The 12,781-nt window shown below is 49.5% G+C and overlaps 1 protein-coding gene across 2 annotated transcripts in view; it reads right to left on the reverse strand.

The window, feature by feature from the left end:
* Positions 1-12,781, reverse strand: part of SIL1 (SIL1 nucleotide exchange factor) — a 230,013-nt gene that overhangs the window by 161,658 nt on the left and 55,574 nt on the right. For both annotated transcript variants that reach the window (XM_028147602.2, XM_054717900.1), the window contains exon 3: positions 8,105-8,240. In XM_028147602.2, the coding sequence (XP_028003403.2) occupies positions 8,105-8,240 (136 nt within the window). The remainder of the gene's footprint in view (positions 1-8,104; positions 8,241-12,781) is intronic.

The raw sequence follows: 12,781 nt of genomic DNA on the forward strand, positions 1-12,781 counted from the left end.
ATCAATAGCAATCAAGGATCAACTACAACAAGACTGTGCACACAGCCCACAAAGGGGTGCACCAAGAGTGTCCACCTCAGGTGACTGGGGAGGTTGAGCCACTGGGCCCTACAGGACACCTACTATACAAGGCCACTCTATCAACTCAAGGAGACTTAGCAGCTACCCAATACACAGAAACAAACACAGGAAAGCAGCCAAAATGCAGAGACAAAGAAACATGTCACAAATGGAAGAAAGCAAACTACTGGATATAGAGTTCAAAACCACAGTTATAAGGTTACTCAAGAATCTTCTAGAAACCTCTAAGGAACTTAGTGAGACCTTCAAGGATCTTAGTGAGAATGCCCAAAAAAAATGGAAAAGGACCAGTCAGAAATTACTAGTAAGCATACACTGACTGAAATAAAGAATAATATACAGAGATTCAACAGTAGACTAGAGGATCCCAAGAATCAAGTCAAAGATTTGAAATACAGGGAAGCAAAAAACACCCAACCGGAAAAGAAAAAAGAATCCAAAAATATGAAGATAGTGTAAGGAGCCTCTGGGACAACTTCAAGCATACCAACATCAGAATTATGGGAGTGCCAGAAGGAGAGAGAGAGAAGATATTGAAAACCTATTTGAAGAAATAATGACAGAAAACTTCCCCTACCTGGTGAAAGAAATAGACTTACAAGTCCAGGAAGCGCAGAGAACCCCAAACAAGAGGAATCCAAAGAGGACCACACCAAGACACATCATAATTAAAATGCCAAGGGCAAAAGACAAAGAGAGAATATTAAAAGCAGCAAGAGAAAAACAGTTACCTACAAGAAAGTACCCATACGACTTTCAGCTGATTTCTCAACAGAAACTATGCAGGCCAGAAGGTAGTGGCAAGAAATATTCAGAGTGATGAATAGCAAGAACCTATCAGTACAACCAAGATTACTCTACCCAGCAAAGCTATCATTTAGAATTGAAGGTCAGATAAAGAACTTTACAGACAAGAAAAAGCTAAAGGAGTTCATCACAACCAAACCCTTCAGCATTATATGAAATGCTGAAGTGTATTCTTTAAGAAGAGGAAGAAGAAGAAAAAGGTAAAGATAAAAATTATGAACAACGAAGTGACAACAAATACATATCTATCAACAAGTGAATCTAAAAATCAAATGAGTAAAAAATCTGATGAACAGAATAAACTGGTGAATATAACAGAATCAGGGGCATGGAAATGGAGCAGACTGATAATTCGGGGGGCGGGGGGCGGGAAGAGATTGCACAAAGATCTTATATGATTATATGCAGTACCTATGGACGTGGACAGTGGGGTGGCGAGGGCCTGGGATGGGGTGGGAGCCAGGTGGAGAGGAGCTATGGGGTGGGGGGACATCTGTAATAATCTGAATAAAGATTTTTTTAAAAATACAGCACAGTGAAAAGTTTAAAAAAAAATCAGCACTTCAAAAAAATAAAATAAGAACTACTATGGACTGAGTGATGTCTTCATGTCAAGAACCCTCACAACAACCTCTGCAGCAGATATGGCAGGACATTTCCCCGATGTCATCAATGGGGAAACTAAAGGGCAAAAGGATTTGAACCCAGAACAAGTTGAATCTAAAGTCAGTCCTCTTAACTACTAAATTATGCTATCTCCCCATTATTCACCAGGACTGGCTATATTCCTTTAACCTTTAGGTAGCTGTGTTGGAAGCTCCCAGGCAGCATTCAGAATGTGGTGAATTAAATATTATATTCTGATTGAAGGCAAATGCTAGCTATCCACACAGACCACTAAGAAGTAAATTTCCTCCCAACAGACATATATGCAAAACCTTCTCAATATACACACAGAACACCTCAATTCTATACCAGGGCCGAAGAGAATTTTGGTCAGACTTTCCAGCACCAGACTCAGAATAACACTCTTAAGATTGGGCAGACACTACTGAAACCAGAGTTGCTTGGTCCCCTGGGTTGTAGTGCCTAAGTGTCTATGTTCAACAAAACACACCAGCCTTTGAGACAGCTTCTAGGGAATTTGGGGCAGAATAATTTATGAAGGGCTCTTGAGAAACTAGAAAACAAAGAGAGATGTCAATGGGGTATCAGTTAGATGTAAAATCAATGCTCCACTCTAATTCTCCAGGAAGCACTCAGAGTCCTCAGCCTGCCCTTGTCATACATGCTCTGATTCTCCATCCCCAAGGCTACAGAGGGGGATCTTTGTTTAGACATTAACAGTAGCACCACTGACCAGAAGGCTGGGTAAGGGCCCTTGGTTAGAACTTTCAGGCTTGTTCTGCAATGCAGACCAGGGCCTTGAAGGGTACCACAAAATTAGAGAGGGCAGGAGTGGGAGCCACAGGATATTGATCTCCATCTGCTCCAGGCACTTGCCTAGATGAAGTGGTACAAGCACTTTTAACCACATAAAACTAGTAGATACAGCCCACATCTTCTACTCCCTACCCCTGAAAAGTCCTCTAGTTTTAGTCTTCAAGGACCAGGTGGCTCAGTTCTCAAGGAAGCTAGGGGAGGACAAGCAGAGGTTGGGTCTGCTGAACCCAGTACCTCTGTTCGTGAAACTTCCCTCTACTAACACCGTTAGTTCCTACTTGGCTTTCTTGGTGCTTCATCACTCTTCTGTGGCAACAACTACCCCTATGCAAGCCCAGCAGGAGTGATATTATCACCAGAAAGTTGGCTGGCACAGCAAATGCTGTCCTTGCCAGCACAGCAGCAATGGAGGCAAGGAGGATATGGTGATGAATATCGGCAAGGAACTGATGCAACTATACTGTGGCAGCTGCCAGGGCTTACCATCTACCTTGCCACAGTGCAGAATGCAAACACCTACTCCTCAGAACAGGCCCAAGTGTCATCATAGTGGGACAAGGACAGTTGGGACTAGGACAAGTGGAAGGAAGGTAGGTCCAGGCTATAGGATCAATGACATAGGACAAGTTAGCTGAATAACATAGGTCAAATTATATAACCTCTCTGAGCCTCAATGCTTGTATAGGAAAATAAAGATAATAATAGGTCCTATTATGTGAAGATTGAACAAGATTATACACATGAAGCACCTAACACCGTACCTGAATATGATAAACACAATTGCTGGCTACTTTCATCATTATTAGTATCTTTTTTTTTTTTTTTTTTTAAATCCTCACCTGAGGACATTTTCATTGATTTTTAGAGAGAGGGGAAGGGAAAGGGAGGGAAGGAGGGAGGGATGAGAAGAGAGAGACAGAAACATTGATTGGCTGCCTCCCGCATAAGCCCTGACCAGGGCTGGGATCAAACCTACAACCTAGGTATGTGCCCTGATAGGGGATCAAAATCGTGACATTTCATTGTACAGGATAAGATCCAACCAACTGAGAAACCAAGATGGCGCCATAGGTTAAACACCTAACCCGCAGCCGGGCACAACAATTTCAAAAATACAACTAGAGGTCAGAACGGTCATCGTCCAGAACCACAGGAAAGCTGGCGGACTGAAATGCCCACAGCTGGGGAGAAGGAGAAGGCCACGGGGACAGTCGGGGGAGCCGTAAAAGCCTGAGGTATGGAGAAACGGACGGAGACACGAGCACGCGCGCCTGCGGGGAGGATGGAGCCGGAGAGGAAGGGGCGGCTGACGGCCTGGCCGGCGTTCACTGGCAGGAAGGAGATAAAGGCTCCGGATTGCGCTGAGCGCCGGCTCCGACTGCACTGAACCCCGTTCCGGGCGAAACCCTGGGAAGCCAGGCGCAGGCTGGGGGAATGAATCTGGGCTGTGGGGCGCAGGCACAGAGGAGCGGCGGAAGGCAGAGCTCCAGAGGCGCGCGCAGGAAGGGGCGCAAAGGACGGACTGTTGCCTGCGCCACTGAACTGCCCTAGCGGGAAGGAGACAAGGGCTCCGGACCGTGCTGAACCCCAGTTCCGACTGCACTGAACCCCAGTTCCGGGCGAAACCCTGGGAAGCCAGGCACATGCTGGGGGAATGAATTTGGCCTGTGGGGCAGAGGCACAGAGGAGCGGCGGCTCCAGAGGCGCACACGGGAGGGCGCGCAAAGGAGGGACTGTTGCCTGCGCCACTGAATGGCCCTGCTGGGAAGGAGACAAAGGCGCCAGACTGCGCTGAGACCCAGTTCCAACTACATTGAAACCCAGTTCCAGGCAGCGGGCGAAACTCCAGGGCGCGTTTCTCTCAGAGGTGTTTGCAAGGAATACAGAGGGACACAGACACAGGAGCCTCATGTCTCCTGCACAGCAACTCTTCCTATATAGACAAAGAGGGTCCTCATGGACAATTGGCCTGGAGGACAATTCCTCCTAGTGACACCAACAACAATCAAGACTTAACTGTAGATACTCACTCAGTTTCGCAACTGCGCCGCCCCCGCAGGCCGCCCGGCCCGGGGCACTGGGGACGCCGCGGCGGCAGCGGCGCCCGGAGCCCGGCGGCCGCCCAGCGCCCATCCCCGCCGCGAGGCCCCCGCGCGCCTGGTTCCGCGGGCCGCGCGCCCCGCACACCGGACGGAGGCCCGGGCGCCCTCTCCGTGCACCTCCCGGCGCCACTAGACCTCAGTAGAGTTGACTGAATTCAAGGGATTAAGAAGAACAAATTGGGGAATTCGAAAAAGATGACGGCGGAGGTGAAGGCTGATGTGTTGCCTCACATGGCAGTTTCGGAAATACAACTGGAACATGGACTAGTGAGGGTGGCGACTGCTGCTCGCGTCTCCCCAGACCGGGCGGCTGCTCCTCTCAGTCAGCACCGCAGCCGGGGCCATGGGCTCGTGGGCGCCGCAGCAGCTGCTGTGGCGGCGGCCGCGGACTCGGCGCAGCGGCTCTCTGTGAAGGAAGAGACCATCTTTCTGCAGGAGGGGCGCATCCGCGCCACCGACCTGGCCGAACTGCGCAGTGAGATCCTCGAGGCCCCGGAGGCCGCCAACACCGATTTGGAGGATTCTTAGGAGTTCTCATCTTACATTCAAGCCCTTTAAGCCATTTTGACAGAGGAGAATCAAGAAGGCGGCTAAATTAAACAAAGGAACTGCGAACTCCACCGCGCACAGCAATTTCAGGGGCACGAATGGAGGACAGAGCCTCTGCCATCCAGAACTACAGGAGAGATGGCTGAATGGTAGATTTATAGCTAAGAGGGAAGAGGAAACCAGCGAAATCGGAGGGGATGAGGTGTGGAGGCGCGTGGGTCTGGTTGGTGGCGGGGGAAAGGGGCTTTTGTTCCAAACCTAGGGGAGATTAGCTCTCCATCACACTGAAATCCAGCTTCTGGGGACCCATGGGAGACCCAGATGCCTGCGGGGAGAGGCGGGACTCTTGCGGAGGTGCCAAGCGCCCCTGGGTCTGGGGGAGGCCGCGCTCCCCTGGGTCCGAGTGAGGCCAGGGGTCCATAGATCCAGGTGAGGCCTCGCGCATCTAGGCCCGGGTGAGCCCAAGTGGCCCTGGGTCTGGGAGAGGCCAAACATCCCTGGGTCCAGGTGAGACCATGTGTCCCTGGATCGGGTGAGGCCTCGTGAACCTAGGCCCGGGTGAGCCCAAGTGGCCCTGGGTCTGGGAGAGGCCAAGCGTCCCCGGGTCCGGGTGAGACCATGTGTCCCTGGATCCGGGTGAGGCCTCGTGCACCTAGGCCCGGGTGAGCCCAAGTGGCCCTGGGTCTGGGTGAGGCCAAGCGTCCCTGTGTCCGGGTGAGACCATGTGTCCCTGGATCCGGGTGAGGCCTCGTGCACCTAGGCCCGGGTGAGCCCAAGTGGCCCTGGGTCTGGGAGAGGCCAAGCGTCCCTGGGTCCGGGTGAGACCATGTGTCCCTGGATCCGGGTGAGGCCTCGAGCACCTAGGCCCGGGTGAGGCCACGTGCCCCTGGGTCTGGAAAAGACCAAGCGCCCCTGGGTCCAGGTGAGACCATGTGTCCCTGGATCCGGGTGAGGCCTCGTGCACCTAGGCCCGGGTGAGCCCAAGTGGCCCTGGGTCTGGGAGAGGCCAAGCGTCCCTGGGTCCGGGTGAGACCATGCGTCCCTGGATCCGGATGAGGCCTCGTGCACCTAGGCCTGGGTGAGCCCAAGTGGCCCTGGGTCTGGGAGAGGCCAAGCGTCCCTGGGTCCGGGTGAGACCATGTGTCCCTGGATCCGGGTGAGGCCTCGTGCACCTAGGCCCGGGTGAGCCCAAGTGGCCCTGGGTCTGGGAGAGGCCAAGCGTCCCTGGGTCCGGGTGAGACCATGCGTCCCTGGATCCGGATGAGGCCTCGTGCACCTAGGCCCGGGTGAGCCCAAGTGGCCCTGGGTCTGGGAGAGGCCAAGCGTCCCTGGGTCCGGGTGCGACCATGTGTCCCTGGATCCGGATGAGGCCTCATGCACCTAGGGCCGGGTGAGCCCAAGTGGCCCTGGGTATGGGAGAGGCCAAGCGTCCCTGTGTCCGGGTGAGACCATGTGTCCCTGGATCCGGTTGAGGCCTCGTGCACCTAGGCCCGGGTGAGCCCAAGTGGCCCTGGGTCTGGGAGAGGCCAAGCGTCCCTGGGTCCGGGTGCGACCATGTGTCCCTGGATCCAGATGAGGCCTCGTGCACCTAGGTCCGGGTGAGCCCAAGTGGCCCTGGGTCTGGGAGAGGCCAAGCGTCCCTGGGTCCGGGTGCGACCATGTGTCCCTGGATCCAGATGAGGCCTCGTGCACCTAGGTCCGGGTGAGCCCAAGTGGCCCTGGGTCTGGGAGAGGCCAAGCGTCCCTGGGTCCGGGTGCGACCATGTGTCCCTGGATCCAGATGAGGCCTCGTGCACCTAGGCCCGGGTGAGCCCAAGTGGCCCTGGGTCTGGGAGAGGCCAAGTGTCCCTGGGTCCGGGTGAAGCCAGAGCCTGGGTCCGGGTGAGGCCGTGTGCCCCTGGATCCATCCGGGTGAGGCTGGGTCCCAGGCCCGGGTGAGACCACGCGCCCCTTGGGTATGGGTGAGGCCACGTGCCCCTTAGTCCAGGTGACGCCGTGCCCCTGGGTTCGGCCGAGACCAAACCAGAGGGAGTCGGACCTCCGTTACCGCCATTTGTCCACCATCCAGAGCTGGGGGGTCAGTGCTGACATGTACACATAAGGAACTACTGGACATTGAAATTGAGTCTCAAAAGAACCGTTGGTCCAGGGGGAAGCTCGCTACAGACTGATTCATTTGCCTGTCAGCATAACTATTATTGCTCGTCTCACATTCAGTGCTTATTAGTATATATCTAGTGACATATGATCTCGCTCATCTAGGGGAAATGATGAACAACATAGACTGAGGAACAAGAACAGAACCAGAAGCAAGGAGGCATCGATCGGACTATCGGGCCTCAGAGGGAGGATAGGGGAGGGTAGGGGGAGGGTGGGGGGGAGGGGGAGAGTTCAACCAAAGGACCTGTATGCATGCATATAAGCCTATCCAACGGTTAAGTTCAACAGGGGATTGGGGCATGCGTGGGGAGAGGGGTGGGATGGGAATGGGGGGATGAGGACAAATATGTGACACCTTAATCAATAAAGAAATTAAAAAAAAAAAAAAAAAAAAAGATCCAACCAACTGAGCCACACCATCCAGGGCTTTCATTATTATTTTAAGCCCTGAGCTGGACTCAAAAAAGGGTTAGAAAGTTGTTCTTTCTGAGGATGCCCCATTTAAAAACCAGGCCAGGATCAGCCCTGTTTCTTGCCACAGGTTCCTTTCGTAAAAGAACACTCCTGCCCTGCACCAGTGCTCAGGACTCTCCTGTGAACAATATTTCAGCAGCACTGAGCCGAGCAGAAGAGCCCAAAATAGCATTTGCAGAGCAAGGCACATGTCACTGCCTCTCCTGTGCTTCAGAAGTGCAAGGAAAGAACGTTTTCAATCACTTGCTCAGAAAGCTTGGCCACCCACCACCTGCCTTCCTTCCAGGGCACTTAGAGGCTGAAATCTCTGTTCTGCTGGAAAATGAAGGTCCCTGAGCCCTGCAGCAGCAGCCACCACTGTGATGGACCACACTGTTCCCCTCCAGCGGGCCAAAGAGTGGCTGCTCCTTCAAAGAAGCCCTGTGGGGACAAAGGACATAGACAAGTTGAATTCAGAGTGTTTCATGGGGGCAGGGCGGGCTTGGTACCTGGCCGAAGGACCTGCCACTCATGGCTCGGGTGAAACACCTCCAGGACTTCAGGGTCCAGCTCCTCCTCTGCTGAGGTTTCCTTTCTCTCTGTTTCTTTGGTGGTGCTCTTCTCTGGATTGGTCAGCGCAAACTCCTTCAGAGAAAAAAACACAGCATGACCAAAAAAACACAGCTAAGCACCAGGCAAGCAGGAAGAAAATGGCCTGGGGTAGTACTCTCTCCCTTTATGCTCCTCCTCCCCTCCCCAGCCATGTTTGGACCTTTCATGAGGTTAGCCTCAGAACCAATATAAGTGACACAATACAGTTAAATGAACACAGTATGTGTTGCGTGTATACAGCATATTTGTACATGCATACAGAAAAAGTCCACAAAGTTCCATAATATCTCAAGGGGGTTAAGAAAACCTACTGGGAACAGAGGTTGGGAAAAAGAGACAATAAGAGCCTTTTACTTTTTACTTGATATGCTACTATACACTGTTTGATGTTTAAAATTCATTATCAATACCCTGGCTGGTTTGGCTCAGTGGATGGAGTGTCCGCCTGTGGACAGAAGGGTCCCAGGTTTGATTCCGGTCAAGGGCACATGCCCGGGTTTCGGGCTCGATCCCCAGTATGGAGCGTGCAGGAAGCAGCCGATCGATGATTCTCTCTCATCACTGATGTTTCTATCTCATTCTCCCTCTCCTTTCCTCTCTGAAATCAATAAATATATGTATATATTAAAAATAAAAATTAATAAAATAAAATTCATATCTATTACTCTTACAGTATATATATATATTTATAAAAAGAAGAAAAATAACACACATGAACTGGAGATAAGGCCTCAAATGGCCACCCCAGATGTACAAAAGCTGGCAGCTGAGGCCCAACTGACTCCTAAGCAGCCTCACATGGCACAGAAAGGACCTGGCAATTCCCTAGGATGCCTACAGGGAATAAATGATCACTTGGGACATTCCAACCCATGTGTAAGGGGTACAAGTGAGAAGCTGGTAGTCCAATTAGGCTGAGGGAGGAAGAAGCCCAGGTTGGAAACCTCTTCATAAAACCTGTTTCCTTCCACCCCACAGAGAGCATGGAGAATTAATGAGATGGTGTCAATGGAGTACTTTGAGCTGAGGAGACAAAGATGCAAGATAAATACAAAGTATTTTTCATTTTGCTCCTTCCCAGCCTTCCTGTCCCATTTTTAAACCTGTTCTTGCATAAAAGCAGTAAGGCCTCAGGAAATTGGAACCAGAGGGTTTCAGAGCTCTGGGAAATTACATTTGGGAGGACAAGGAGGAACCCACACTAGCACACAGGGATGTTATTTCAGCCCTCCCACCTCCCCCATGATCACTTTTCCTACACCTCCCAATTCTTCCACTAATAATAAGTATATTTCATGGATTCCTCTTATGAACCCAAATCTGTGCTAGTTACTTTACATAAATTTCATTTTTGTTTCCAACAATTCTAACCCTGAATTGGGAGGTAACAATGCATCTCTTTCAAGCAGTGACCCAGCTCCAGATATGCATCCCCACCTGCCTGGGTCTCTCAGCTCCCATCTTTAATTAGATGTCAGAGGAAAGGTTAAGTTGTTAAGGTGTTGATGATAACAATGTAAAGCCTAAGGATTTCATATTTTTAACAAGAAATAAAGGCATGACATTCAGATGGCAGGATTTTAGATCTTGGTAAGAACTGGTAAGGAAACTATCTTGGGCAAGAAGAGGCTTTTAAAATATGTCATAAGTAATGAGAGGCACTCACTATAGCATAATAGTTAAGAACTCAAGCTCTGCATCAGATCACCTAAAATTCAAATCCCAGTTTCTTGTGACACCAGGAAAGTTACTTAACTTTCTAAGCATCAGTTTCCACATTTGTGATGTGGAGATAATAACATCTAGCTCGTACATCAAATGAAGTACTACCTTGTAAACCATTAGCCCTGCATACACAGTAGCTGTTATTATTACTTATAAAGGTAGTCATAGTTTCCAGGTTAGATGAGTCTGTGCTATGATATCCAACAGAGACTACACCATATGGCATCATTTAGGCAGGTCAGATTTGGGTTGTGGTCACCTAGGCAGCCTGGCCCCACAAACCCCACCTACCCCTTCAACTTGAAGTTTGCACAAATCTGAGCTCAAAAGAAAACTAGGAACAGGAAAGAAAATGTGCTTGTCATACTAAAGAGCAGATAGACTAGCATGTGGCACCCTGCATTCTGAGGGCATGGACATCAAGCTTCCAACAGCTGAGTTTCTGAGGACAGACTCTGTCAGCCTCTTTCAACACTATATCCTCCATGCCTAGTTTGTAATCACAGAACAAAGGAAGGAAGGAATGCCTCCCTCCCCCTCTCACAGGCAGGTATGTCTTTTGGATGCCTTGGACTAAGACAAGCCCAAATTAGAGGAGTCTGCTGGAAGCCAGGTACTAGCCACACATTCCAGAAAAAGACCACCTTGTCCATTAAGTATCCAGAGCCTTTTTTTTCTAGATTTTTAAAATAAGGTTATCAGAGTAGGTTCAAGAAGGAGGGTTAGGAGAATCATGAAACACTGAGCCACATGCTTCAAGTCTGTGGCCAAACACTTGTGCAACAATCCTGTCACTGCTCAAAATGTTTTTTCTATTTCCTCTTGCTATCACTTCTGAACCAGATGTTAAGCCACAGCTACATGTACACACATACACCACACACACACACACACACACACACACACACACACACACACACAGAGTCTATCATTATTTTACAGCATAACTCAGTTTTTAGTGGGGGTAATACAAAACTGATGCTCCCCTGTCTGATCACCAAATCTGGCTCTGAGTAACTTTGGGCTGTTCGCCCAAATCACATCTGGCAAGCACTGACAGAGGTTCAGTCATATGAATATACCATAAGTTAGTCAGTTCAAGAAAGAAATTGCATAAAAGGTTTTGAGGAAAAGCAACATCATAGGGATGAGCTTGTAATGATAATAGCAGCTACCATTTACTAAGCCCTTACCATATGCCCAGCACTGGGCTGAAGTGCCTTCTGTGCCTCACAACTCGTCCAAGTTTCATCTGTGATGCACATACATTTATACCCATTTTACAGATGAGTATGGACATGGGGCCTGTGCAAAATCACACGGTTGGGTAAAGCAGAGCAGAGATTTAAGGTCAGGACTGCCTGGCTCCAAAGCCCAGGCATAATTTCTGACTCACTTCTATGTCATGTGTCTTAATGGTTGTGCCCTGGATACTAAGGAAATGAAGTGAGGGCAATGAGATTAACTTAGCATGTCTCTCAGCACAGCCCCCTTGCCAAGGGAGGGTTTTCATGGACCAAGTGAGAAACCACACTCTCAAAGAAAGAACAAGCAAGACTAGCCTCTCTCTGCCTGGGCAGTGTCTTGAACAGGAGAGAAAGACCAAGAGGTGAGAAAAGCCAGACAGCCCTTGGCCAGCTCTGAAGTAAATCCCATGCTCTGGTGCCCCCTCAGCTGGCTTCTTAGGGCTCTCTTCCATGCTGAATCCTCAGCCCTCTCTTCTCCCTGCCACCATCACTCCAAATACCAATTTCTTCTCAACTGACTGCAAGAAATCCCAGCTAAGGTGTTAGCTGACAACAGCTTACTATGTCACACTTCCTTGCGCTTGTATCTGAATAAGAGATTCTTAAATATCAAAGACTTCAAGATCCAAGAGAATGAACGAATTTCTAATGGTAGGTTGATAGATGCTGTGTTAGAGACAGACTGCCAGGGCAAGATTTTGGGACAGGAGTGTGTCTGACAGAGCCCTAAATTAAACCCTAGAAGCAGCCACCCCCTTACTAAAAAGAATAGTTGACATTTACTGACCATCCATTGACCTGACTGTGCCAATTCCAAATATCAGGTACTTTATATATAATCACATTTGATCTACACTAAAATCTTAAGAGGAACATACCAACCCTGTTTTATTAGATAAGGAAACAAAGCTCAGAAATGGTCAAAGTACCCAAAGGATGTTACCAAGGTCTGTGTTCCTTCCACTGGGTTCCACTATCTCCCTCATTACTCACCACCTTTTTGAAGGTGCCTCTTATTCAGATACATGCAACCATATCACTTCAGCATCCACACAGACCTAAGATGTGGCACCTCAGGTGCCACAGCAAGAGCCAGGAAGGGAGGCTGACTCCAGATCATGCCCTGATACACACAGCCAACTTTTCCTGGGTGGCCATTAACCTTCACAAATGCCCTCGGGAAGGACAATTCCAGGTGTCCAGGAGCACTTGTCTGAACTCTGAAAAAGTGGATCATGACCATTCTCACTTCCCCCACTAACCATTTTCACTGTTGTGAAGGTGGCTAGCTATATAATTTGGATTTTAAATGCCCCATCAGGGCAGCAATTTTTACAGTATGAGAGAAAAGATGCTTCAACTCCTACTTGTGCTTAGCACATGATGAAAGATGATGACAAATTGATATAGCTTAGGAACAGACATAAGGATAAAAGCAGCTTCTGGTGATGAAAGCCTGTATTAACATTTTTCTGAAACTAGACTCAATAGAACTAATATATATGGGCCAGAATAATTATGGCTCTGAAAGCTTATCTATTTGGTTGGACTCTTATCCAAAAGCGACTTACTGACACACAGTCCTTAAGTAAATTCATCAGC

This window comes from Eptesicus fuscus, chromosome 6 (genome assembly GCF_027574615.1).
Source record: "Eptesicus fuscus isolate TK198812 chromosome 6, DD_ASM_mEF_20220401, whole genome shotgun sequence".
Taxonomy (NCBI): domain Eukaryota; kingdom Metazoa; phylum Chordata; class Mammalia; order Chiroptera; family Vespertilionidae; genus Eptesicus; species Eptesicus fuscus.